The 25,178-nt window shown below is 38.7% G+C and overlaps 1 protein-coding gene and 1 pseudogene across 5 annotated transcripts in view; both read right to left on the bottom strand.

Moving 5' to 3' along the window:
- The window catches only part of ANO4 (anoctamin 4), a 561,128-nt gene that overhangs the window by 113,622 nt on the left and 422,328 nt on the right, over positions 1-25,178 (bottom strand). For all 5 annotated transcript variants that reach the window (XM_008256958.5, XM_008256960.5, XM_002711221.6 and 2 more), the window contains one exon: positions 2,190-2,296. In XM_008256958.5, the coding sequence (XP_008255180.1) occupies positions 2,190-2,296 (107 nt within the window). The remainder of the gene's footprint in view (positions 1-2,189; positions 2,297-25,178) is intronic.
- Positions 18,430-21,668, bottom strand: LOC149123595 (serine/threonine-protein kinase Kist pseudogene; annotated as a pseudogene).

Genomic DNA, 25,178 nt, shown 5'->3' with positions numbered 1-25,178 from the left:
AATAAGAGTTGTGAAATATTTAATTACCCAATAAACATTCTAAAAATAATTGCCATGGGGATTCAGAAGAGGGAAGGGTTCCTACAGGCTGGAATTATCACAATGACTTTATGGATCAGATGTGTCTCAAGTATGGTTGATTGTTGCAGAGAATATTGGATGAGCTCAATTACAACTCCATCAAAGTCAAGAAGGACTTAAATCAGGTTTGATTTCACTATACCCACCTACAATGATTCTCACTAAACATAGTTATGTTGATATACTCATATCTGGGCTAAATAACTACCTATTTCCCTTATCATAGGTTAATTTATGCAGTTCAGAATAAAGGTAGGATTTTTTTGGCAGCCTCATTATGCTAGTGACTCACACTGAGCTTGCATTCAACTCAGCTCTCAGATCTGTTCCTTTCATGATGCTGTTGAGTAACATTTTTCCCACACTTACCAGGGTAGTAGTTTTGCTGAATTTGAGTGTGTAGGATTTTACATTTACAAACTATTAAATGCCATCTTGCTGGATATGGTTGAGATCTGTGGATATTTTAGGCTCCTGATTCCAATGGCTAACACAATACAACCCTCCAGCATCATCCTGCTAGAAATCTTGATGCGTAGGCCATTCAGGCTATGTGCCAGTTATCAATTTATTATCTCACGACTCCAGATGTAATGTCATTGCCTGCTTTGCAGTGACGGAGCTGTATCTTGCAAACACTTACCCTTTACCAGGAGGTAAATGCTACGCTGTGTCAGTAGAAGGCACTGGTGGAACAATGGAAGGAGCACAGCACGCTCCTCTGACTGGGCTTCTGCCATCCCCAGCCCCAATGGTGTGGTGCACCTGGCACTTTCACAAAGTAACGTATCTTGGTATCCCCTTTAGTGGCTTCACAGAGTAGTGCTACTGGTATAGAATTTCCAATGAATGACTCCTTGAAACCCTTTCAAGAATGCAGATTCCCAGTGAGTTCTTAGAAAACTACTCTGCCATGGGACACCCCTTCCAATAGGATGTGGATCTCTGTCTCGTCTGGTAGAGCCTTCCTAGGGCTTGCTGGCTGCTCCTAATATCTGGATTCTTCTGTGTTCTTCTTCTTACCTTTGGCTTTCCAATCCTCCATTACTCTGATTTTCTATCATAGTCAATTATTTGTATTAAACATACTCTATTCAAATTATATGTTGCCTCCTGTCTAGACCTGGAGTAATAGAGGTCATTGTTCAAACTTGAAAAAATCTTGGTAAAATGGTGATAATAGCAAATCTACCTAAACCTTCTTGATACATAATAACCTATTTAATAAGGCAGGCCATTTGTTAATATAATATGGAAAGGTTCTCATAATAGCACCTAAACTATACATTGTGGAAGATGTTTAATGCGGGGAATGATTATTTGGAGAATTTACTTAAGTGTGACAGCTCATCTCTGAAACTACAGCTGCTTCTATCTGGAACTCCCTACCCCTGGATCTTCCCAGGCTGGCTCTGCATCATTCAGGTCTCAGTAAAAACTGGAGCTTCTCAGTTAAGCCTCCCCTGACTTCCCAGTTTCAGCAGACTCAACTTCACCCTTTTGCAGGTTGTCTCCATATCATCACCCAGCTAATTTCTTCTTATTACTTATTTGTTTATTGCATGCACAAACTTTTTAAACATAAATTTCAGGCTATACAGAACTATGATCATCCACCTAGCTCAGTGCCTGGCACACAATGGATATTCCAGAAATATCTGTTGAACTGAGAGAATTTGTCCATGATCCTAGATAAGTGTAATGACAAACTTTTAAAGAAGATACCAGGTACTTCAAAAAGTTCATGGAGAGTGGAATTAAAAAAATAAATTTACTTCAGCACAAAGATGTTTTGAAATCTATGCAAGGGAAGAATCTTCAAGAAGTTCATGAAAATGTGTATCATGAGAAAACCTAAGCAAGGGTTTCAAAAAATTTTGCAGCAAAATATATTTATCTTTAATTTCATTTCCATAGGTTTCTTGACACACTCTCGTATTCAAGGACATTATGAAGATTTTATACTTGTTAGTTATCTGATAAGGGTGTAGTCAGAGGTTCAATAAATGGTAAGCATTTCTAGAATTGATATGAGCTTAACGAAACAATAGGAAGACATCTGAAATCCCCAAATACCAACTTTAGCCTTTATCCAATAGACTACTTACCAATTTTGTTTTTTCCTTCTTCATACTTTATTCTTTGTAAAATATGATGCACGATTCTACTTCTCGTGGCATTGTTGAAGAAAGTGTCTTTGTTGTGTATGATGAAGCTGCACACACAGTAAAAACAGAAACTGAGAATTAGTTGGAGGTGAGGAATCTGATCTTTGCCATAATTTGGTGGTGCTATGACTTAAAAGTCATATAGGGTGTGTCTGGAACAGCATAAGATTACCACGAAACCACAACCAGAGCCATAGGCTTCACAAATCTGTGTAGTTTTTGTTCTCAGAATCTTGAGCATTAACATCATTATGTTAGGATGGAGATGGAGCTAAATAAAACTAACAGACTTCAAAATAAACTAACAGCAAGTCTACTCTCATGGCCTGTGTTTTCTTAGTAAGGTCATTAGACAAATTCAACTAAAATTTCATTTTGTTTTTATCTCCTCTTCTGTTGTATTCCACCCCCTCCTGAGTCATAACCAGGTGGTTTTCAGTTTTAAGATTTGAAATTGGCTTGAGTGGTGGATTTAGGTAATGAGCTCTGAGCTGGCTCAGAGGTAAGGTGAGAAACCAGACTCGGTCCTTTCCTTACCTAAGTTCTTTCATGGATGAGTAGATTTTATTCTTAGCCAGCAGCCCAGATAATCTCCGGAGTCTGTGAAGGGTACACGCATGCATGTTCACACACATACTCACACACCATAACACTGGGCTTTCCAGCAGGTGTTCCTACCCTACTGAGAGGTTGGCCAGGTAACAGAACTTCCAGGGCCACAAAATCCATCATTAAGTGACTATGTTTTCCCTTCTCAGAAATGTGATAAATGGTGAAAAATAAGGGTACAACTACTTTATAAAACTTATCAACTTACCAACCTTTGATTGGGTGCCTTTTATAAGTTAAACACCACAAAAAGCAATATAAATGTTGGTAGCCATCACCTCCAAAACACAGCTTGGAAGTCACTTCCTCCAACAAATCTCTCTACCTCTTCAACTACATTCTCATCTCCCCAAAATTCAAGGTTACCTCTTCCATGCTATTTCATAACTTAAAACCGTATAAATTTCCTGACCATTCCGTAGTGTTATCCATTTGTTCAATAAGATGTTTATTTTACTCCATAAGGTACTGACCATAATATGGTAAACAAAACATATGCCCTTGCTTTTGAGAAGCTTACAAACTCATGGGGAAGGAGGTGAACATGATCCTGTGCCAGAGAAGGGCAGCATCAACCTCCCTTTTAATTCATTTCCCCCACCTAAGACTGAGCTCAATCAGGACAAAGGCTGAATCTGAGCTTCTGCAGTCACAGGATCCAGTGAGTGGCTGGTATGCAGGTACCTGACGGTTGAGGAGATGGACATTGGGGGAACTGCTGTTTCATATTTTTCTTCAAGTAGATTGATTCTCAGGACTTGTTCAAATTGAGAGAGGAAGCATAAAAGTGGCCCAGGAGAGGGGTGGGTCAGGTGTTGGGTTTGATGTGGGAATGGGCTGGGAATGTGAGTTTGGGACAACACACAAAGAAGAGAAAGGCATGAGATTACAGCGACAACAAGCAAATCATGTGAACAGGTTCCTTGAAGAAGTATTTTCTTCTCATTTTTACCTCTTTGGAAGTCTCTCACAGAATATTGCTCTCAGAGAAGTCACTCAACTTGGTGGATGAGAGAGAAATGCTATTTGGGTAAAAGAGGAAGCTGCAGCATTTATCTTACATTTTCTGAAAATATGTACATCAAAGAGGAAGGAGAGAAAGCGCAGTTACGTTGAATAGAGTCCTTTTCTGTTTTATCCTCCTTTGCTTTTTCACTTTATTTGAGATAGGCCATTACATTTTAATACCAAATAAAGATGTCATAAAGAACCAGACAACAAATAAAAAAGCCCATTTTGACTCACAATTTCCGATGGTATCTGAAAGCCGATCAGCGCGGCCATCCTTGACAAGACAATTTGGGGCTAAATGCCCATGGCCCTCCTCCATTAAATAGCTTTCTGCTTTCTCCTTTTTTTTTTATAGCATCACATTACAGTTCCTGTGTGCATGTGATTTTTCTCTATAATAAACACCCCAGACAAGCTGAAACATTTTATTCTCCTGTTCCTTACATCCATGTTGTACCCTGAGCCTGAAGATTCTACACTAGGAGCAAACCTGCAAAGGCATGTGCTAGGCACTATTCTAAATGCTGAAAATACTCATTCAATGCTTACAGCAACCCATGAACTAAATGCTTATTAGCCCCATTTTTCAGATGAGGTATCAGAGAGGTTAAGTAATGTGTCTACAGTCATCCAGCCAACAAAGGACGCAGCTAGGTCTTGAACTCAAGAAGTTTGGCTTCAGAGGTTGCTCTCTTTATCACTCTACTTGCCTAGCTCCCTCTCTACATGAGAAACTCCTTGACTCTGGTGGGTGACCCTCCTGAGGTCAGCTCAACAGTTACTCTGCCCATAGTGCTCTTCTTGCTTCCATTCATCCTCCCGTTTGATTTTTTTTAAAGATTTATTGATTTATTTGAAAGGCAGAGTTACAGAGGAAAGAGAGAGAGAGCGTGCGCGAGAGCAAATGAGAGAGAGCGAGAGAGAGCCCAGTTGCAACGGCTTTCTCTTAGACCCGAAGACAGACCTGAGTCCATACCCTAACTTTACCACTTACTATCTGGTGTTGGGGCCATTCTTCAACTTTCCTGGGTCTTGGTTTCTTCATTTATGAAATGGGACAACACTGCAATCACTTTCAGAGAGTTTTCATAGAATGAGATGCGATGATAAACCATGGCGAGGCCACTGCTTGGCATTTTAGAAGCTTTCAGGGTTAGCTGTCATCACATTCGACATATTTATTACATCAAACTCAGTGGCCTACATACCTCCTTCACTGTGTGGGCTTCCTGCAGGCAGCCCAGCCACACCCATCTCTGTATTCCTAGCACTGGTGCAGGGCTTACCACATGCAAATCCTTAAAGTCATATCAAGGAGGTTGACCTTCTGGAGAATCCTAGCTGACTTTGGAGGCCACAGGACAAAATCTCATCACCATATATCTCATCATCTAATACCCCTACTTCTTGGAGAGCATTCTATTCATTCCAGCACATCCAAATACTAGCTGAACCATTTTCTCTGAAGTGTGTGTCTAAGGATCTTCATATACAGTGTGGAGAAGTCTCATTTTCTCCATCATTCCTTCAAATTAGAGGATGAGGAAAAGGAACAGTGATAATTCCTTATATGATATTTTCACAGTTTTCTTAGCTACAAACAACTTTGTCCAAGTGAAACCACACACACATACTCATACAACACACATGATGCAAACTGGATGGTTCTAGCAAATGTGATACCTTGTGGTTCAGTCTGAGTAGGGCTCCCACTTAGGCATAGAAACTCACTCTAGGGACCGGTGCAGTGGTGCAGGTTAATCCCCCGCCTGCGGCACCAGCATCCCATGTGGGCACCAGTTCAAGTCCCGGCTGCTCCTCTTCCAATCCAGCTCTTTGCAGTGGCTTGGGAAAACAGTGGAAGATGGCCTAAGTGCTTGGGCCCTTGCATCCGCATGGGAGACCAGGAAGAAACACCTGGCTCCTGGCTTCGGATTGGTACAGCTCTGGCCACTGCAGCCATTTGGGGAGTGAACCAATGGAAGGAAGACTTTTCTCTCTGTCTCTCCCTCTCACTGTCTGTAACTCTACCTCTCAAATAAATAAATAAAATCTTTAAAAAAAGAAACTTAGCTCTACTCCTATAGGTTGATAGCAAATTGGTGCAAACTCTAGGAGGCCCATTTGACCAAGTATTATCCTCATTACACACGTTTGAACCCAGCAATTTCTCTTTTAGAAATTTATTCTACAAATATACCTATGCATGTGCCAGGTGACAGAGGTACAAAAATGTTCACTATGGCATAAATTTTAAATCACTCAGGGGTATTTTAGGCAAGTTATGGTACAACTTTACAGAATACTCTGAAACTGTAAAGAGATGAAGGGTACTGAGTTTAGATATATGAAACCTACAAGACAGCCCAGGGAGACAACAAGGTTCAAAACAGCCACACAGCCACCTGTGTCAGAGGAAAACAAATGTATACAGAGGCACATTGGGAAAAATATATTAGCATACATAGCTGCTTGTGCTTGCACAGAATGGCTATGGAAGGTTATATACACATCTGGAGACATCGGTTGCTTCTGTGGAGAGCCAGATGGCTGGGGAGGCAGGAAGGAAACTTCAGTGTACATGCTTAGGAAATTTTTAGCTTGAATAAGCACAACTAATGAAAACACTCAAATGTTTGTTTGTAAATAAAAATTAAAAGGAAAATATATTCTGTTCCTGGTTTATTCTCACTCCTCCCCAAAGGGCGAATTGGTGGAAGATAATTGAGATCATGACTCTACACACCTCTCCTTATCTAATCCCTTCGTAAGCGTTAAATGTTTTTCCCAAAGTCACACAACCATCAAGTTGTGATGAGGGATTAAAAAACCACATATCTTGTTCCCTATATTCTCATTTGTTCATGAAGGGAACTGTCAGAAGCACAGGTATGCCTGTGCGCATGTGTATGTGTGGATGGCTTTCTAGATGTGTCTATCTTGTCCCGGAAGGAAGCTTGCTCTGTAGGCAATGGGCACTTCAGAGCCTGAAGTCCCACTGATTCCCCTGTAGGGTTTAACCTATATTCTGTAGTGGTGAGCAGCCTGGGCTTCCACCTGGGGTTCTGGGGGGTGGGATCCCAACATTGTCTTTGCTAGGAAGAGAGGGAAAAAAAGAGTAGTCTGTGCAATTGAGTCTTAGCTTTAGATCTTAGGGCACTGCATTTGCTCTTTATTAATAGGTTCTTCCTATGGCCAACTCTGCACAATAGTGTAAAACACTGTGATGTGCTAGGTGTTTTAACAAGTAAATATTATGACCATTTGGTACAAAGTTCTGAGCACTGAAGGTATGTACACTTGGAGGTCAGTGGAGTGTGGAAGCGGGATAAAGTTACACATTCTGCACAAATTAATATAACTGAGGTATCTAGATCCCAGAATTCTTGAGTAGTAATTTATGAGATATTGAAAATGTTTTCCTGTACATCTGTGCTATCCAATGGTACATACAAAAATGACAATGTTAGTCATGTATGTAACAGTAGTCACTGGAGCCACTGAAAACTTCAACTACGCTAGTGCAACTAAGAAAGTGAATTTAAATTTTATTTAATTTCAACTGAATGAAATTAAATGTAAATAGTCACTTATGATTAGTGGATACCATATTGATGGTATGGATAACAATTGTGTAAGTCATGGGTGATACTTTGAGCATATGGGGATGGCCCATACCACTGCCTCAGTGATGGGCCTTGAATCTACATCTCCTTTTGACAACACAAACTAAGCAGGAGTGATTGGGAGTAAGGAATGCTCTAAGAATCACACAGAGGTTGCCAGAAAACATGGGTTCAAGTTGTGCTCTTCCAAATTAACTATAAGGCCTTGGAAAAATCATTGTGTCTCTTTTGGACACTGCTACTTGTCAGGAAATTTAGGGTCAGAATGCCTGAATTGCTTATGGACACAATGAGATAGAAAGTGAGACTACAGAGTACTGAGACAATTATTAAACATTGAGTAGATGTTAGACTTCCTACATTCCACTTCCTTTTGACGCCCCACTTGATGGCTAAGAGACAGCTCAAAAGAGACATTTCCAAAACATAACTTTTGATCTGTGCCCTTGCAAGAGAAAAATCTGTTCTTCTCTTAGTCTTTTCCATCTTAAAAAAATGACACTGCTATGCACCCAATTTTGAAAGGCACGAACTTGAGATGGATGCTTGACCTCCTCTTTCTTTTATGTCCAACATCCAATCCATCAAGTTCTTCCATTCTCTGTTCCTAAATGTCATTCTGAGTCTGATCCTTTCTCATCCTCTTTACTTTGAGGCTGCTGTTCCTTGGACTATCGTAATAGCTTCCTAACAGTTCTAATTTCACTCTCCCTGTAGTTCATTCTCTATAGAGCAAACAGGATGACCTTTAAAAGAAAAAAAAAAAGAAAAAAAATCTTACCTTTCTTCTACTTAACTCCTTGGTGACTTCCAGAGATTTGGAATAAAGTCCAAACTCCTTTCCTCAGCCCTGCTTAACCAACAATCCCATTTTCCTCTTCTCTTTGCTCTTTATAAACAAGCACATTGTCCTTCTTTTCTGCCCTGAACAAACCCATCTTGTCATTTCCCATGGCTCTTATTCATGCTGTTCCCAGATTTTTGCATAATGTTTCTTGCCAACATTTGGGTCTCAAATGTCATTTCCTTACCATACTAGCCAAGGAAGTTGTCTTGCCTCACAAATCATGATCGCTTTCTATTCCAATACATTGTTTATTTTTCTTATGTTTGACTCTCTTAATTTTAAAAACAAATTGGGTGAGAGTAGAGGGACATGTATTTACATTTTTCTTATCTGCTTTCCCCACCCCTGTAAATTTCTGAGGCAGGGCTTGGTCTGCCTTCTTTCCTACTCCAAGTCCTGGGTGAACAAGTATACCATGTCTTCTCCATTGTCCAGAGGCTCATTGGATGTTTCAGAAATTTTCAGATTATAAATTTTACATATTGTGTATAACTTGAAGTTTCTCAAAGTTGGTTTTATTTTGCAGTTACGCTTTGTATGTGGTTCTAGTTTTGGGAATATACATTTGATGGAAAGGATTTTTAAATTTGTTTTTAACAAATGTCCTAGAATTTCTGAGATTCATATATCAAACAAGCTTCTTCAAATGTGTGAACATCTCCATGACTTTGAACTTCAAGGGGATGTAGTGACCTTTTCAAGAAACATTTAGTTACTAGTAGATAGCTCTATACAATTATTTTAGTATAGCCACATTTTTGATCCTTTCAAATTAAAAAAAATAAGGCACCTGGCAAATAATAAACAGAATCAGGTAACTGACCAAAGCATGTTTCTTTCCACTGGAGTAAAGGAGACTGAGGCATGTGCTCAGCCAGATTTCAGAATTAATCTGGAAGAGTGACCATTATACAGACATTTTGAATGATAGTACATATTGTGATTATCCTATCACTATTTCATCACATATGCTGGAAATATAGGAAGCAGATAACTATCTTTTCTGTTTACAGATCTCTGTGCTATACTTGTGGAGCTATATCCAAAGATTTTTGTCCCTAACTAACCTGATATACAAGAGGAAATCTTGGACTTAGAGCCTGATAAAATACTGGGATACCAGTGGTACTCCTGGGCATGGGGAGATGACTGTATTTTCTTTGTGGAAAAATATGAATACATTTAATCTAAATGGAATACTAGCAGACTGTGAAAAAACTGGCCACAGTTCCTTCTACTCTTGTATATACACTCCTGTGTGATGTGAATTTCTTGCTTTGTCCATCAAGTTATAGAATGTCTCTCTCTAGCTCTTGAATCCTAGTAGGACTTGTGAATAGCTTTAATCAATATAATGTGACAGGAGTGATATTTATGGTTTTTAGGCATAAGCTCTATAACTTCTGCTCCTGCCTATTTGGAATGTTGGCATGAGTCCTCCAAGGTCTTAAAGATGCCTGAACAAGGCTCTCTGAAGATGAGATTATGGGAGAGAGAGAAGCCCTGCCAAGAGTTGGCTTCAATCAGCAGATCTGCAAGTGAGATAATTTTTTACTATCCAGCTCAGTTGAGCAAAGCGACGATTGTAGCCATGTGTTGACACCAGTTGAAACCAGCAGAGGAACTGCCCAGCTGAAAGCAGCACAAATTGTTGGAACGAAAGAATCATGAACAAAGAAAATGTCTGATCTAAAATGAGCTGAAGAAATTCAATAACAAAATGAACAATCAAGTTAAGAAATGGGCAAAGGACTTGAACAGGCATTTTTCAAGAGAGGAAATTCAAATGACAACTGACAGTTGAAAAAACACACAAATCACTAGCCATCACTGAAATACAAATCAAAACCACAATCAAGTTTCGCCTCACTCCAGTTAGAATGGCTCTCATACAAAAATCAACAAACAGCAAATGCTGGTGAGGATGTGGGGAAAAGGTACCCTAATCCACTGTTGGTGGGAAAGTAAACTGGTACAGCCCCTGTGGATGACAATATGGAGATATCTCAGAAATTTGAATATAGATTTACCATATGATCCAGCCCACCTCACTCCTGGGAATTTACCTAAACCCAAAGAAATCAGCATATGAAAGCGTTATCTGTACTCATGTTCATTGCAGCATAATTCATAATAGCTAAGATAGAATCAACCCAGATGTCCATCAACTGTAGACTGGATAAAGAAATTATGGTAGATATATACTATGAGTTACTACTCAGCTGCAAAAAAAAAAAAAAATCCTGTCTTTTGCAACAAAATGGATACAACTGGAAACCATTATACTTAGTGAAATAAGCCAGTCTTCAAAAGACAGATATCATATGTTTTCCCTGATCTGAGTTAACTAAGTACCTAAAATGTAAATGTATTGGAGTGAGATGTACATTTCGAGATTCGATGATTGTTTACAGCCCTTGTCTCTTCTGTTAAGGAATAGTGATTAATTTTTTATACAATTTGCTGAATTCTTTTACTTAGTGTAGGGTTGACTTTATGATCACTAAATAAACTAAAAGTAGATCTGTGTAAAAATTAAGAGTGAGAACTAGAGAGGGAGGAGGAAGAAAGGTTGGAGAATGGGCAGGAGGGAAGGTAAGGTAGAAAGTATCACTATGTTCTTAAATCTGTATATATGAAACACATGAAACTTGTATAACTTAAATAAAATAAAAAATGTAGTACATATGCCTTCCCCCCCCAAAAAAAGAAAATGTCTGTTGGTTTAGATCAGTAAATTTTGTAGCGGATTATTATGTTGCAATAGATGACCAATATCCTAATCATTTCTGATAGTTGAAAATGTGTTATTTCATAATAAAAAAGAAAAGTTTAGGTTAATATCTTGAAAGTATTTTGTGAAACTTTCTTTTATTTTTAAGCTTTATTTTATTGCTCTTAATAAACACACCAGAAAGCATATCAAACAGTGCATCTTATGATGTCAGTTTACAACAAAATTGAACAAGGCAATTGTGTTTACAGAAAAGGTTTTCAGCAAAAAAAGTATGCAATAATCAATTGAAATGCAGTGTTCATACTTTGCAGGCATATAGGAAAAGTGGAAAATAATAGTCCTTTGCCACTCAGCAAGAAAAAAAATAGAGTAAAAGACTTGAATGGAAACTAGAAATTTGGGGATTTGAGAAAAGAACTCAGTACTGACACACATCTACATTTATAGTCCTACTTAGTTATTAAAAATAAAACAAAAAAACCCTCACAAAAAGTAAGACATCACAGAGAACAGAGAATCATAGTGCCAAAAAATGCCAAGAAAAATATACAATTGAAACTGGTAGAAATGTTATAAACAATTATTCTCTATGCATTGAAATATTCTTATAGTTCTGAGGTGAAGTTAACCAACAGGAAAAAATACACCTTAAAACTGCCTTTGGTTTAAGTAATCTTTCACATTTTTTTTTTGTCATACCTTCTGACCAACAACATAGCAATTACATGTTACAGAGGTAAAATAGTAATCAACTTTATTATTCACAACCAATCACTGCAGTGCTGACATAGGAAGCCATAAACTGTTAAAGTTTATTGATTATGACTGGATTCCTAAGCATGATTAAAAGACAGTAATGATGGAGTATTTTTTGAAAAAAAAAAACAATCTCTTCTACCCCAGATTCAAAACTGTTTAAAAGGATATAAAGGAATGTTAAATTACTTAAGATTTTTTTCAAAAACAATTAAGAATGAATGAGTAAATCCTGTTGGAAGATATGGTAGCTTTACACTCTATAATGTCAATTATCTACAGAAGTGCAGCTTAATTTTTCTATTATAATAAATAAACACTATTAAGTTCCACAAGATGCTGTAAATTTGCAGCTAGTACACACTAATGCCACCCACTGTACCCAAAGTGCAAAGGGAAATATGGAGATGTCCAATCTCCACTTCCTTTCTGATCCTTGATTTCATGAACAGTGATAAACACCAAATACACAAAAGCTGAAATTAAAATTTTTATTTGAAAAAATAAGGTAAAGTGAATATGGATATTTAACTTGGTTTCATAAACTCTTAATAATTATTTCTGGGGAACCAATTATGAGGAATGTACAGAAAAGTCAATATTTCTATGCTACCAGTACCAAACCTGGATTTTAAAAAATAAATCTGATTTTTAGACCATTAACTACATGGAAGATTGCTAGTACCAGTAAGAAAGATGTTTTCTTCCCCTCATCTCTCTAACTTTTATATCACTTATCTTTCTCCTCCTTACTCAAACCGGGCAGTCTTCTAACAATCCATGCTAATAATTCAGCCATAGATAATTCAGTAACTACAGAGATTTTGAGTCTGCCCTGCATAATTTCAAAATGCCTCACCACATTTGATGTTATACTCTACAAATTCACTGTCCTGATTATCATGAAGGGGAGACAATCTAGAAGAGGAGGGTAGTTACAACATGGGATAAAGAAGGGACTACAAATAATCCTCGTGGACAATCAAGAGCGTAAGGTAGTGAGTAGATTTGACTTTTACATAAGAATTTCTCAAAAAGAAACAAAAGAAAAAGTCCAGGTTTCCCCCCTCTAGAATGTGACTTATTTTCATTATACAAAGTAGTATAATAAAACAATCTCCACTCTGCACAACAAGGATTTATTGTCACATAAGGCAAGTAAGATAGAATGCTTTTCTGTGCCTTAAAGGAATACAGTCATGAAACATACATGGCTTTCAAAAAAGCCATCCATTTTCTCTGGTTACTGTAGCACCATCCCAATTTGAAGGGAAATAATACTTAGGCAATCACTTTTCCCATAAATTTTGGCACTTACGGTGGCACAAACATAACCGCCATGAGTATGACAACTCTGAAAAGCATAAATAAATCAAATTGAATAGGTCTGCATAAGCAGTACAAGAAACAATAAAAGTGCTGACCTATAGGAAAATGAATAAAAACGTTGTATCAGGAGAACAAAGGTTGTATAAACTATATATCTTATATCTTGAGGTAAGGACACATTAATGACCCTCTATAAAATATAAAGTTTCCTAAATGCTCTCTGTGGTTTATACAGATTTTTAATAGCCCATTTCTTCTATAAAATTATTGAAAAAATAGTTAAAATTATTTATTATCATTTTAAATATCCATAGTACTTGTCAATTGCATGCCACTGGATGAAACTACTGGTCAATATATAATTTAAAAAAAACAGTGAAAAACATTTGGAGGAGGTGGATAGGATACCTAACATGTTATATTCTATGGCATCAGGAAGAGAAGAAGCAAGCCTAAAACAAATCAAAACCTTTTAGAATTTGGGGTATTCCAAAGACTAAAATGTCCATGTTCTCTAAGACTAAGAATGTAACTTACTGAAATATACTGCAAGAGGTTCAGATGTATTCCCTATGATGGGAACTCAGTATTTTATCATCACTGAGAAGGGTTGTAAGTAACACAAACTTGAAAGACTACCATCTTGAAACAAAGGTGATTTGTTGAGTACCTTAAGAAGAAATGGGAATTCTTTTTTTTTTTTTTTTTTTTTTTTGACAGGCAGAGTGGACAGTGAGAGAGAGAGACAGAGAGAAAGGTCTTCCTTTGCCGTTGGTTCACCCTCCAATGGCCGCCGTGGACAGCGTGCTGCGGCCGGCGCGCCGCGCTGATCCGATGGCAGGAGCCAGGAGCCAGGTGCTTTTCCTGGTCTCCCATGGGGTGCAGGGCCCAAGCACCTGGGCCATCCTCCACTGCACTCCCTGGCCACAGCAGAGAGCTGGCCTGGAAGAGGGGCAACCGGGACAGAATCCGGCACCCCGACCGGGACTAGAACCCGGTGTGCCGGCGCCGCTAGGTGGAGGATTAGCCTAGTGAGCCGCAGCGCCGGCCAGAAATGGGAATTCTTTTGAGCTTTTGTGACCAGGGACTTGGTAAGAATGTTTTAAGTTATTCTAGAGAGCTAGAGCTAGAATAATCAGATTTGAGAAAGAAATCCAACATTATAAATGGAAATAGATCCAAGGAATAATTAAATTATGCCAGGTAATTCTGGCATTTCCATCATATGTAATGTGGCAAAAAAATCAAATATGAATAGTTTGAAACAAAAAAATGGTAAACAAGGACATTTTGGACTTTACTATGTGACTCCAAGTTATCCCAAGAAAAAGGCAGAGGTGTAATGAATTATCACCATCTGAGAATCTTTCACCCAAATGAGTTTCAATAGTTTCCAGGAAACACAAGGCACTAGCTTAAATCTCTTAACTACCTACATACCCACTTCCATCCAGACTGAAAGTCAAGATGTGAATCCATCTGTATCATAATCCGAATAAAGCCATCTAGCAGGTACCCTTGCATAAGAGACCAGGTAAAACATGTGGCTGCTGAGTGTCTCCCTCACTTCCTCACCCATAAACTACTCTATTCACTATCAGTTTCTATGGTGCTGATTTTCACTAAATTATAAAAAATAAAATGCCATGCTGCCAAGTATAACTGATATAAATTATGTAAGATGGGCCTAATTTAGTAAAGTCAGAAAAATAAAGCCTAAGAAAGTGATGACAAAATGTTAGTCACCTGCTTTTGATAAATGAACTCAAAAGAGCCATAAAAGAGCATCTGACGAGTGTTCTAGCTCAGCCTTTAATTTATTCCAGAACAGTAACTGATGCCATTACATGGCTGAAAGTCCAGTATAATAAAACAGAACACAAGCCTTACACCCATAGTTCCTACAACTTTCCCTACCTACATGGCAGTTCTATTTCTGGCAGGTTAATTTAACATATCTCAGCACTCTCTAGCAGCTAGATTACCAAAGTGAAGGCAACACTTTTCTGGATCACAGTAAAGAGAAAGATAAGAAAAACTGTTTTGTTCTAAAAGCAACCACAATTTTGGCTCAAGGTATAGCAGAGAAGGAATTTCTCTACAGAGAGAGAGCTGCTATAATTAGGGCCACAAAATTAGGAAGACATCCAGTGGTATTAAAGGTAGATCTCTTATTGCAAGAGGATAAATTATTTTCAATTCCTTTAAAATGCAACCAATACTTACTCTTAGCTAGTGCTAGCTCTTACTGAGGCATCTAACTCTATTTGCTACTCTCCTCTAGTTTTGATAATGGCTATCTAGCCACCTTTTCCAAATGATTTTTAAAGAACTAATGATTTTCCTATAGAATAATCACTTTGCTTGATTTTTTCTGGGGCAAAATATGCTGCAGGAATACCATGGAACAATGAAGAAGAAATTGGGAATGTGAGAGGAGGAAGCATATCTATCAATTTAAGGAAAGAAAAACTACCTGAGATAAAATTTTCCCAAAAGAGAGGGGGTTAAGTGATATGAATTCTCAGCTCTTTATACTGTTTCTCAATTACAAAATTTCTAAATTTTCAGTGATTTCAGGGAATCAAAATCCCCACACATATATGTCATCCCCAAAGAATCATCACATCTTTTGGTAACATTTGGTTCATGTTTAAGAAAGACATTAAGATTCAACTTCTGAAAATATAAAAGAAGGAAAGAAAATCTACAAGTGCCATCTTCAGTAAAAGGGGCTAAGAGCTATAAAAGGACAATTTAAGTGATAGGAGGCATCTTTTTTCCAACACTGAGGGTTTAATATAAAATACTGAATTCAATGCATGATTATTTGGGCTCATCAGCTATTCCCTCAGTTCCCTTAAAATCCAGTTAGCATCTTCTGTAATAAAATTTGATAGTGTTAAACACTACATATATGTATGCATACATCAGCACTAAGATGATCAAAGAATGGTGTTAAGTTCAGCATCAATGTTAGCGGCATACTGCACGACAAAACTCAGAAGCCTAACTGAAGTTTTTTTTTTTCTTTTTTGCAAGGATTTCTCTTTTGGGAGGAGAGGGAGGAAGAAATGGGGGAAAGGTAAATATGCTAACTTAGAATATCTGCCTTTTGGGGCCAGCGCTGTGATACAGTAGGTTAATCCTCCGCCTGTGGTGCCAGTATCCCATATGGGCACCAGTTCTGGTCCTGGCGGCTCCTCTTCCAATCCAGCTCTCTGCTGTGGCCTGGGAAAGCAGTAGAAGATGGCCCAACTCTTTGGGCCCCTGCTTCTGCATGGGAGACCTGGAGGAAGATCCTGGCTCCCGGCTTTGGATTGGTGCAGCTCCGCCGCTGCTGCCATTTGAGGAGTGAACCAACAGAAGGAAGACCTTTCTCTCTGTCTCTCCCTCTCACTGTCTGTAACTCTACCTCTCAAATAAATAAATAAAATCTTTAAAAAAAAGAATATTTACCTTTAAAAAGAATTCACTTGTATTCTGTGTTCATCAGTATACAAGTAAGGACCTGGTATTTTTAATCACCACAGAAGCTGTTACCCATACAAACATTTATGTTTTAGGAAAGCCTAAGGTCTTCATATTACCGGTGCTATACTTTTGAATTCTGACTTGAAAACAAACCAACTAATCAAACTCAGAAAACTCCAAAATAAACAATAACAGTTCTTCCTTCTAAGGGCACATATTGAGGACCATGCTACGAGACCCTTTGGTAATTCACAAATCAGCCTCATTATTCCACATCTGGCTTCAAAATAAATACTAAGGGAGAGTCCTGAATAATTTGATAACCGTAAATAATAACTAAAAGGATAGCGATTTCTTGAATAGGGTAAAATTTCATTCTCTAAGATGTAAGTTCTAATCGGGCTTTTGGTGACTTGCATGATATACACAAGAAAATATATGAGGAGGCTTTCAGCAAGGAAAGATATAAAGGACTTTTTCCTTAGGAAAAAAATTAATAAATAGAAATATCATTCAGGCAATGAAACAGGAAAACATTCATGATCTGTATACAACTTGTCTTTTTCTTATATCATCAATGCTTTATAGAGGTTTCCTAATTTTTATATATTTAAAGACAATATATCATAAAGTACCAAGAATCCATAATTATAATTCTTAAAATCACGTGATCCATCTGTGTCCATGAACTCATGACACATTAAACTGCTATGAAATCTTTTAAGAATTCTTTGAGTTTTTCTTCCTTTCTACTTCCACTTTATTCTATCAATACTTGTCTTAATTTCCTTGTAGTCAAAAGCCAGACTACCTGACATATAGTTCCCCTAGCTTCTTTCAGCTGAGGATAGAGGCAGAGAATGAGAAAGGGTAAAGAAAAGGGGTGGGGGTGGATGAGAGCCAGAGACAGAAAGAAGAAAAGAATCCTGATTATCCCCTATTCTTTTCTTTTTCCCTTCACTGTACATCTAATTTTTTTATTCTTTTGGACCCACTTTAAATATCCATCATAGTAGGTTAAAACAAATTTTGGGAAATCTTATAATTGTCACAGGAGATTCAGTACAACAAAGACGAGCCGATCCAGAGTCTAAAGTCTACTGAAGAATGGGGTGATTCACATGTAGCAAAAATTTTGCTCCAATCACCTTTAAGAGTTTCAGTGTAACCCCAGTCTAGACTCCAATTTGTTCTGAGCCTCTCTGGAATGAACTGTTTTGTCATTTACATACTCTATCAGACCAATTCTCAAAAACCATACACCCTAAATTTTAGATGTGTGAAACAGGTAGAGAAGAGATGGGTATGGACTACACTAACTCACAAGATGCACACTATAAAGTACACTGACTCCAATTTTCTCCAACTTTCACACTTGCACACTCAATGATACATACCAGATACAAAAATTGTGCAAGATCAAGCATCAGCTTTCTATTTTAAAAGCCTTAATAAAAAGAAAGTAGATAAACTCACTGCAGTTTTTTTTTAAGGAATATTCAGTACTATAATACTCCTTTAAAAAAATTCACAACTCAGGGTTAAGAACACAGTGGGTAACTGCTGCTTGACAATTACTTCACGTTACTGAGAGCAGCCAGTGCCAGCTATGATATCAACTGTAAGAACTACCTGATGACAAAAGGAATAATCTGTAAATGTGTAAATGATGTCACCAGCCCTAACAAATTTCTTAATATTCACTACAACATATTATTCATTCTTGTTTCATGATCACAAAAAATAATTAACTTTGTAGGTAATAGACTTGCCCTACTGCACACACACACACACACACACACATTTCCACATGGATGATCTAAACACTTTAATGTATAGCTGAGAGGTCTTGTCCTACTCAGTGCCAAATGTTTACACTGTATTCACTGCTTGGACAATGGCTGCACATCCACAGGATTGAATACATGTACAAAGTACCTCCTTAAAATGGTAAAGAGGTACTATTGCATTCAGCTATGGAGTAGAATAACCCAGGAAATGGAAGAGGAGAAACAGGAAATAGTCTTTAGGATTAAAGCAAGGTTTGATACAGATAGCCCCTCTTGTAGGCACTCAGTGGGTAGAATGTAGCCACAACAAACTTCTCATCAAACATCCTCAGGTCAGTCATTCCTGAACAGCTTTGGAATCACCAGCATTGGCATACTCAACAAAGACTTGCCCTCTGCCAGGATTTTCCTTTGGAACAAGCAGAGATACCACTGGTCCATATTTCTGACATTCCTCTTTTACATCTTCTGCAACATCTTCATGAATTCCTTTTCACTTTCGAGATAATCATCATCTAGTACGTTCTGCAGTCTTAGCTGTGGGGTAGGAATCATCACCAGATCTTCAATTTCAGGGGTGAAAGGAATGCTAAAGAATGGACTGCACAATGCCATTTCCGCAGGAATTCTGCTTGGATCACCATGAAGCAGGCTTTGATAAGGTCTCTTAGGTGATGGGCTCGAATTGCAGCATTCACCACTGCTCTACTGGCAAATCTGTGGTCAGTAATAGCAGAACTGTTTGTCTTCCATTCCTGAGATCAGACTGTATGTTTCAGTTTCATTCCTGAGAACATTTCCAGTAAAATGATTCTAAGGCTCCACAGATCAACAGCTGAGGTACATTCTGTGTGTCTCTGCAGGCCAGCCTGGGCCAAGCAATTTTGCAGCTCTGCTTCTGGAAGATACCTGTCTGTCTGAATATACTTTACATCCTGATTGCCTTCTTTGACACTAAACCAAAGTCAACGAGTTTAAAACATTCATTCTCTGCACTCCACAATGTTTTGCAGTTTGAGGTCTGCATGCTCCAGCGCTGCTCTCTCTTTGCAGAATCCATACTTGGCAGCTGAGGCCGCACCACCAGTGGTTCCCTGTGGCAAGAATTGCTTGAGGGTGCTGGGCGGTGAGCCTGGGGTGCCACAGGTGCGCACCTGAACACTGAGGCTGAGGAGCCACTGCCTAGGTGGCTTTGTACCTGCCACAGCTGCCTGAAGGCCTCCAGAAACCGCGGCAGCTCCGCGCTCCACGCACAGAAGTACCCTGCCATCTGTGTAGGCTAAGGGCACTGACACCGGAGCTGTGGCAACGCCTGAGGCAGGCTGTCTGGGACCAAGGTCACATCTCCGCCCGAAGGACCAGTGGATCCGCTGGGAGGGGCCGCCTCACTGACTTCCGGGAGCTCAAGCCTCCTTGGCACCGAAAACCCTTGAAACTTTCTTAATTAGATGTTTAAATAGATGCTTTTTTTTAAAACAAGGAGAAGCAAAGGTGATAGTTAACTGTCACTTAAATTATGTCCTCAAATTAATGAAAATCTAAGTGGGAATAAAGCAACCAATTAATTTTTTTATGTAGCAAGGCTTAGTTTAAGAGTTTTCTGGATTTTAGGCAACTGCAGTGCAAAAACTAACTTCTTATCTTAAGTGCACTTGTTATGAGTAAAAGGAGGAAAATATTATCAGACTAACTATACAAAATTAAAAGTTTTGACTGGAAAAGATTTTCTAGCCACTTTTTAGGATTAAAGCGATAAGCTACTAGAATATAAAGCAATGTGAGATTTTATTTTTTTTCAGTCACTTTTAATTGTACTTCTTGATATCATCTTTGCTGAGAGTTGAATACAAATTAAAAAATCACTTGGTCTTAACACTTTCAGGTAAAAATAGAAAATCAAATATAAATATTCAATTTTAGAATTGCTATATCCCATTGTTGTGATATGTTATATTGTTGTCTTCATTTGTTCCTAGAAATATTTTGATTTCTCTGATGACTCACTCTTCATTTGGGAGTATGTTGTTTAGTCTCTATTTGTTTGCATATATTCTAGAGATTCTTGGGTTGCTGATTTACAGCATTCATTTCATTCCATTCCATTGTGGTCCAAGAAGATGCATGGTATGATTTTGATTTTTTTTTGAATTTGCTGATACTTGCTTTATATCCTGCCATGTGGTCTATCCTAGATAAAACTCTATGCACTGGTGAGAAGAATGTGTATTCTGCATTTGTAGGATTAAAAGTTCAGTAGATACCAGTTAGGTCCATTTGGTCTGTAGTGTCGATTAACTGTTATTTCCTTCCTGATTTTCTGTCTGGTTGATCTGTCCATTGGTGAAAGTAGGGTTCAAGTCCCCCATTTCTATTGTATTGGAGTTTATATCTTCCTTTAGGTCCATTAACATTTCTTTTAAATAGTCAAGTGCCCTATAATTAGGTTTGTCTATGTTTATAACAGCCACATCTTCCTGTTAACTTGATCCCTTAATCATTACATAGTATCGTTCTTCATCTTTTTTTTTTTGACAGGCATAATTAGAGAGAGAGAGACAGAGACAGAGACAGAGAGAAAGGTCTTCTTTCCATTGGTTCACCCCCAAAATGGCCATTACAGCCAGAGCACTGTGCGGATCCGAAGCCAGGAGCCAGGTGCTTCCTCCTCGTCTCCCATGTGGGTGCAGGGCCCAAGCACTTGGGCCATCCTCCACTGCCTTCCTGGGCCACAGCAGAGAGCTGGACTGGAAGAGGAGCAACTGGGACAGAATCTGGCGCCCCAACCGGTCTAGAACCTGGAGTGCCGGTGCCACAGGCAGAGGATTAGCCTAGTGAGCCGTGGCGCCAGCCACATTGCCTCTTTTAACAGGTTTTGTGTTAAAGTCTATTTTGTCTGATATTAGGATGGCTACAGCAGCTCTGTTTTGGATTCTGTTAGCATGGAATATCTTTTTCCATCCTTTCACTTTGTTTGTGTGCATCTTTGTTAGTGAGTTATGTTTCTTGTAGACACCAAATAGATGGGTTTCTTTTTTAATCCATTCAGCCAGTCTGTATCTTTTAACTGGGTACAGGCATACTATCCCCCACAGGGCTCCAAGTTGGACTCATGCCAGGCTCTTCCTTCAGCTTTATTGCCAGTGGCTTGGGCTGCTGCAGTCTAGTCTCACCTTACTCTCCAGGGCTGGTGCTAGATTCTTGACTGCTGGGATTCTGAGTTGTACACATCCACACCTCCATGGAGGTCCACGGTGTCCCTCTAATTTGTGTGGAGTTTCCTCTGCTGTTTTTCCCCGAACTCTTCACTGAGACATCACTCTCTCCACTTTTCAAAAACTATATTCCCCTAGACTCAGTATTGAGTGTTTTAAATAACAGAAATTTACTTTCTCATAATTCTGAAAGTCTGAGACTATAGTATTAGCCAGGTTGGCTTCCTCCAGAATCTCTTCAACTTACAGACATTAGTCTTTTTTTGTTAAGATTTATTTATTTTAAAGTCAGAGTTACACATAGAGAGGACAGGCAGAGAGAGAGAGAGAGGTCTTCCATCCGATGGTTCACTCTCCAATTGGCCACAATGGCCGGAGCACGCCTATCTGAAGCCAGGATCCAGGAGCTTCTTCTTCAGGTCTCCCATGTGGTGCAGGGGCCCAAGGACTTGGGCCATCTTCTCCTGCCTTCCCAGGCCATAGCAGAGAGCTGGCTCGTAAGACAGAAGCCAGGACTAGAACCGGTGTCCATATGGGATGCCGGCACTTCAGGCCAGGGTGTTCACCTGCTGCGCCACAGCGCTGGCCCTGACATCAGTCTTCTCTGTGTGTCTTCATATAGTATTCCTTCTCTGTCCTGGTGTCTTTCTCATATAATGGTATCAGTCATATTGGATTAGGTTCCACCAAAATGACTTCATCTTAACTTACTCCATTAAAGACTATCTCCAAATAAGGTAACTTCCTGAAATACTATGTGGTGGGCCATTAATAAGTATATTTGAAGGGGCCACGATTCATCCCATAACACTATGCAAGATCTTAAATAAAATATTTTCTATGCAGCCCTTCTATGAAATTTGAATTGAAGATGTAATGAAAAGAACAGAATGAATAAGAGCCAGGACCCAGAGGATGCAACATATGTGAGAGTCAACGAGAATACCAGGATATCGGCACAAGAATATCCCGGGAAAATTTATACCAGGAATAGGAGGCAAAAGTTCAGACTGGAATCTCTCAAAAGCCTATTGAGGGATTTACCAAATAGGATGAAAATTATTGCATATATGACATACCCGTACATTACAAATTTAGACAATTAGCAATGTTTACTATGGGACTGGTGACAAATGCATAGAAAACTTGGGAAGTTAAAAATTGAGAGAATGAGATACTCCAGCTCAATAAAAATATTGCAGGAAAGGAAAATCCAGCCATATTGTGCTACATGGCTGAGTTCTGCACAGCATGTGAACGTTAATAATTATGTAAGTCCTTATATGCATTCTAATAATATACTTAATTATATGACCACATCAAGAAACTAGGAATTAGGTTTCTAATGTGAGAACTGGCAGGAAGAAAAAACAGCTAAATTACTTTCTCTGTAGTAGGAAATCAATATCTGAAAACCCCCAAAGTAACAATAAATAATGTATGTAGATATATAGAAGTAATTACAAAAGGATCAGCTAAAAGAGTTGAAAATGGTTTTCTCTTGGAGGCAGAAAGATAAGGGGTTGCCAGGGGTGGGGTTCTTGGGATTCCTGTTTTTCAAAGAAAGCCAATGAGACAGGGCCAGCGCCGAGGCTCACTAGGCTAATCCTCTGCCTGTGGCACTGGCACTCCGGGTTCTAGTCCGGTTGGGGCGCCAGATTCTGTCCCGGTTGCTCCTCTTCCAGTCCAGCTCTCTGCTGTGGCCCAGGAAGGCAGTGGAGGATGGCCCAAGTGCTTGGGCCCTGCACCCACATGGGAGACGAGGAGGAAGCACCTGGCTCCTGGCTTCGGATCCACACAGCGTGCTGGCTGTAATGGCCATTTGGGGGATGAACCAACGGAAGGAAGACCTTTCTCTCTGTCTTTCTCACTGTCTGATTCTGCCTGTCCAAAAATAGAAAAAAGAAAGCCCATAAGACTATTGGACTCTTAAAACTGTGGATATGGATAAGTTAATTTTATTTAAAGAAGTGGTAAGGAAAGAAGAAAGGAAAGAGTTCTTTGGAATACTAAATTTGTCAAAGACAAAGTTTACAAAATGGAATTATTTTCAAAAACTAAAACATTTACTTTTAAATAAAGTAAGACTCTTCATAGTGATTATTCGTGTTAAAGGTCAATATTTTATGCTGTAGATTAGAGAGGCTAATGCTCATATCTGACTTGATGGTGAACTCTATTGAGAGAAGCTGCCTCATAGATAGATGTAATTTACTCACTATGTGCCCAAGAGCTTGTGAACATGTTTGCTAGTTTGTAATATTCTTTATAGAGTACATATTAATATAAATGAAAAAATAAAGTATTGCTTTCAAAAAAAAAACCCACAAAAATCTCGAGTTCCTTGTGATTTCCCCTCCCAAATAACACAGCTGAGTTATGTCTTGATTGGTATTATATAATGAAACAATATAATAATATCTACTTTATTGGCTAAAGACAAACCTGGGCTAGAGTCTTTGTTCTACCAACCACTAACTCTTTTAGAAAAACTTTTCTAAGCCTTAGGATTCCTGTCTTTCAAATGAAGACAACAGTAATGCCCATATTTGAGGGATGTTCAAGGATCAGGAGATAGTCTATACACTGTACTCATGTACACATCATACCCATACATGGCATTTTATGATTTTATTAATAGGTCCCTATTTGTTACTTTTTAGAAGCATTACTGTCCTTCATAGTTCCAAAAGTTCCTAATATAGTGAGTATTTTAAAGATAGGACTTCTAAAGGTCTTTTGTTTACCTACCTACCTACCTGAGAGAGAGAGAGAGAGACAGACAGACAGAGATACACTGTTCATCTGCTATACTGAAATGTACCCAAATGCCCGCAACAGTTAGGGATAGGCCAGACTGATGTCAGGATTCAAGAACTCCATCTGGGTCTTTCACATGGCAGGTTCCTAAGAACTTGGGCCATCATCTGCTGCCTCCCAGGCACATTAGCAGGAAGCTGGATTGGAAGCAGAGGTGTGTTTCAATCCCTGGCACTTCAATATCGGATGTAGGCATCCTAAGCTGTGGCTTAATCCACTGAGCCATGACTTTCATCCCAGCTCTTCTCTTAACAAAACATTTTCAGACAAAAATGCACTGAGAATAGTAGCAAATACCTACATAATCACTAACTTAATAAAGTTTGCAAATAAAGTTGAAGCCCCATGCATGCCCCTTGTCAATTCCTTTTCCCCAGAAGCAGCCACTATTAGGAATTTTTTGTAATCCCCAGTGTACAAATAGTTCTAAAAATGGACTATCACATGTTTTAAAAGTTCATAGAAATAACATTATGCTACATTTACTGTGCTACAATCCTAAGGTTCATTCATATTGGTACAAATAGCTCTATTCTGATTGTATTCCCTGCTGGTTATATCATTTGAGGACACTGCAGTTTATGAACTTTCTTTTGCTGGTGGATATTTAGGGTATTTTCAATGTTTTATAATTATGAAAATGCTGTGGTAAATATTCTATAAAACACATACATGCAAATGAATCTCGAGGAAGGACACACTGAAATTAGGAATGATA

This window comes from Oryctolagus cuniculus, chromosome 11 (assembly GCF_051225735.1).
Source record: "Oryctolagus cuniculus isolate XC-2025 breed Fujian yellow rabbit chromosome 11, ASM5122573v1, whole genome shotgun sequence".
Taxonomy (NCBI): Eukaryota; Metazoa; Chordata; class Mammalia; order Lagomorpha; family Leporidae; genus Oryctolagus; species Oryctolagus cuniculus.
This window is presented reverse-complemented; position numbering and strand designations above follow the sequence as displayed.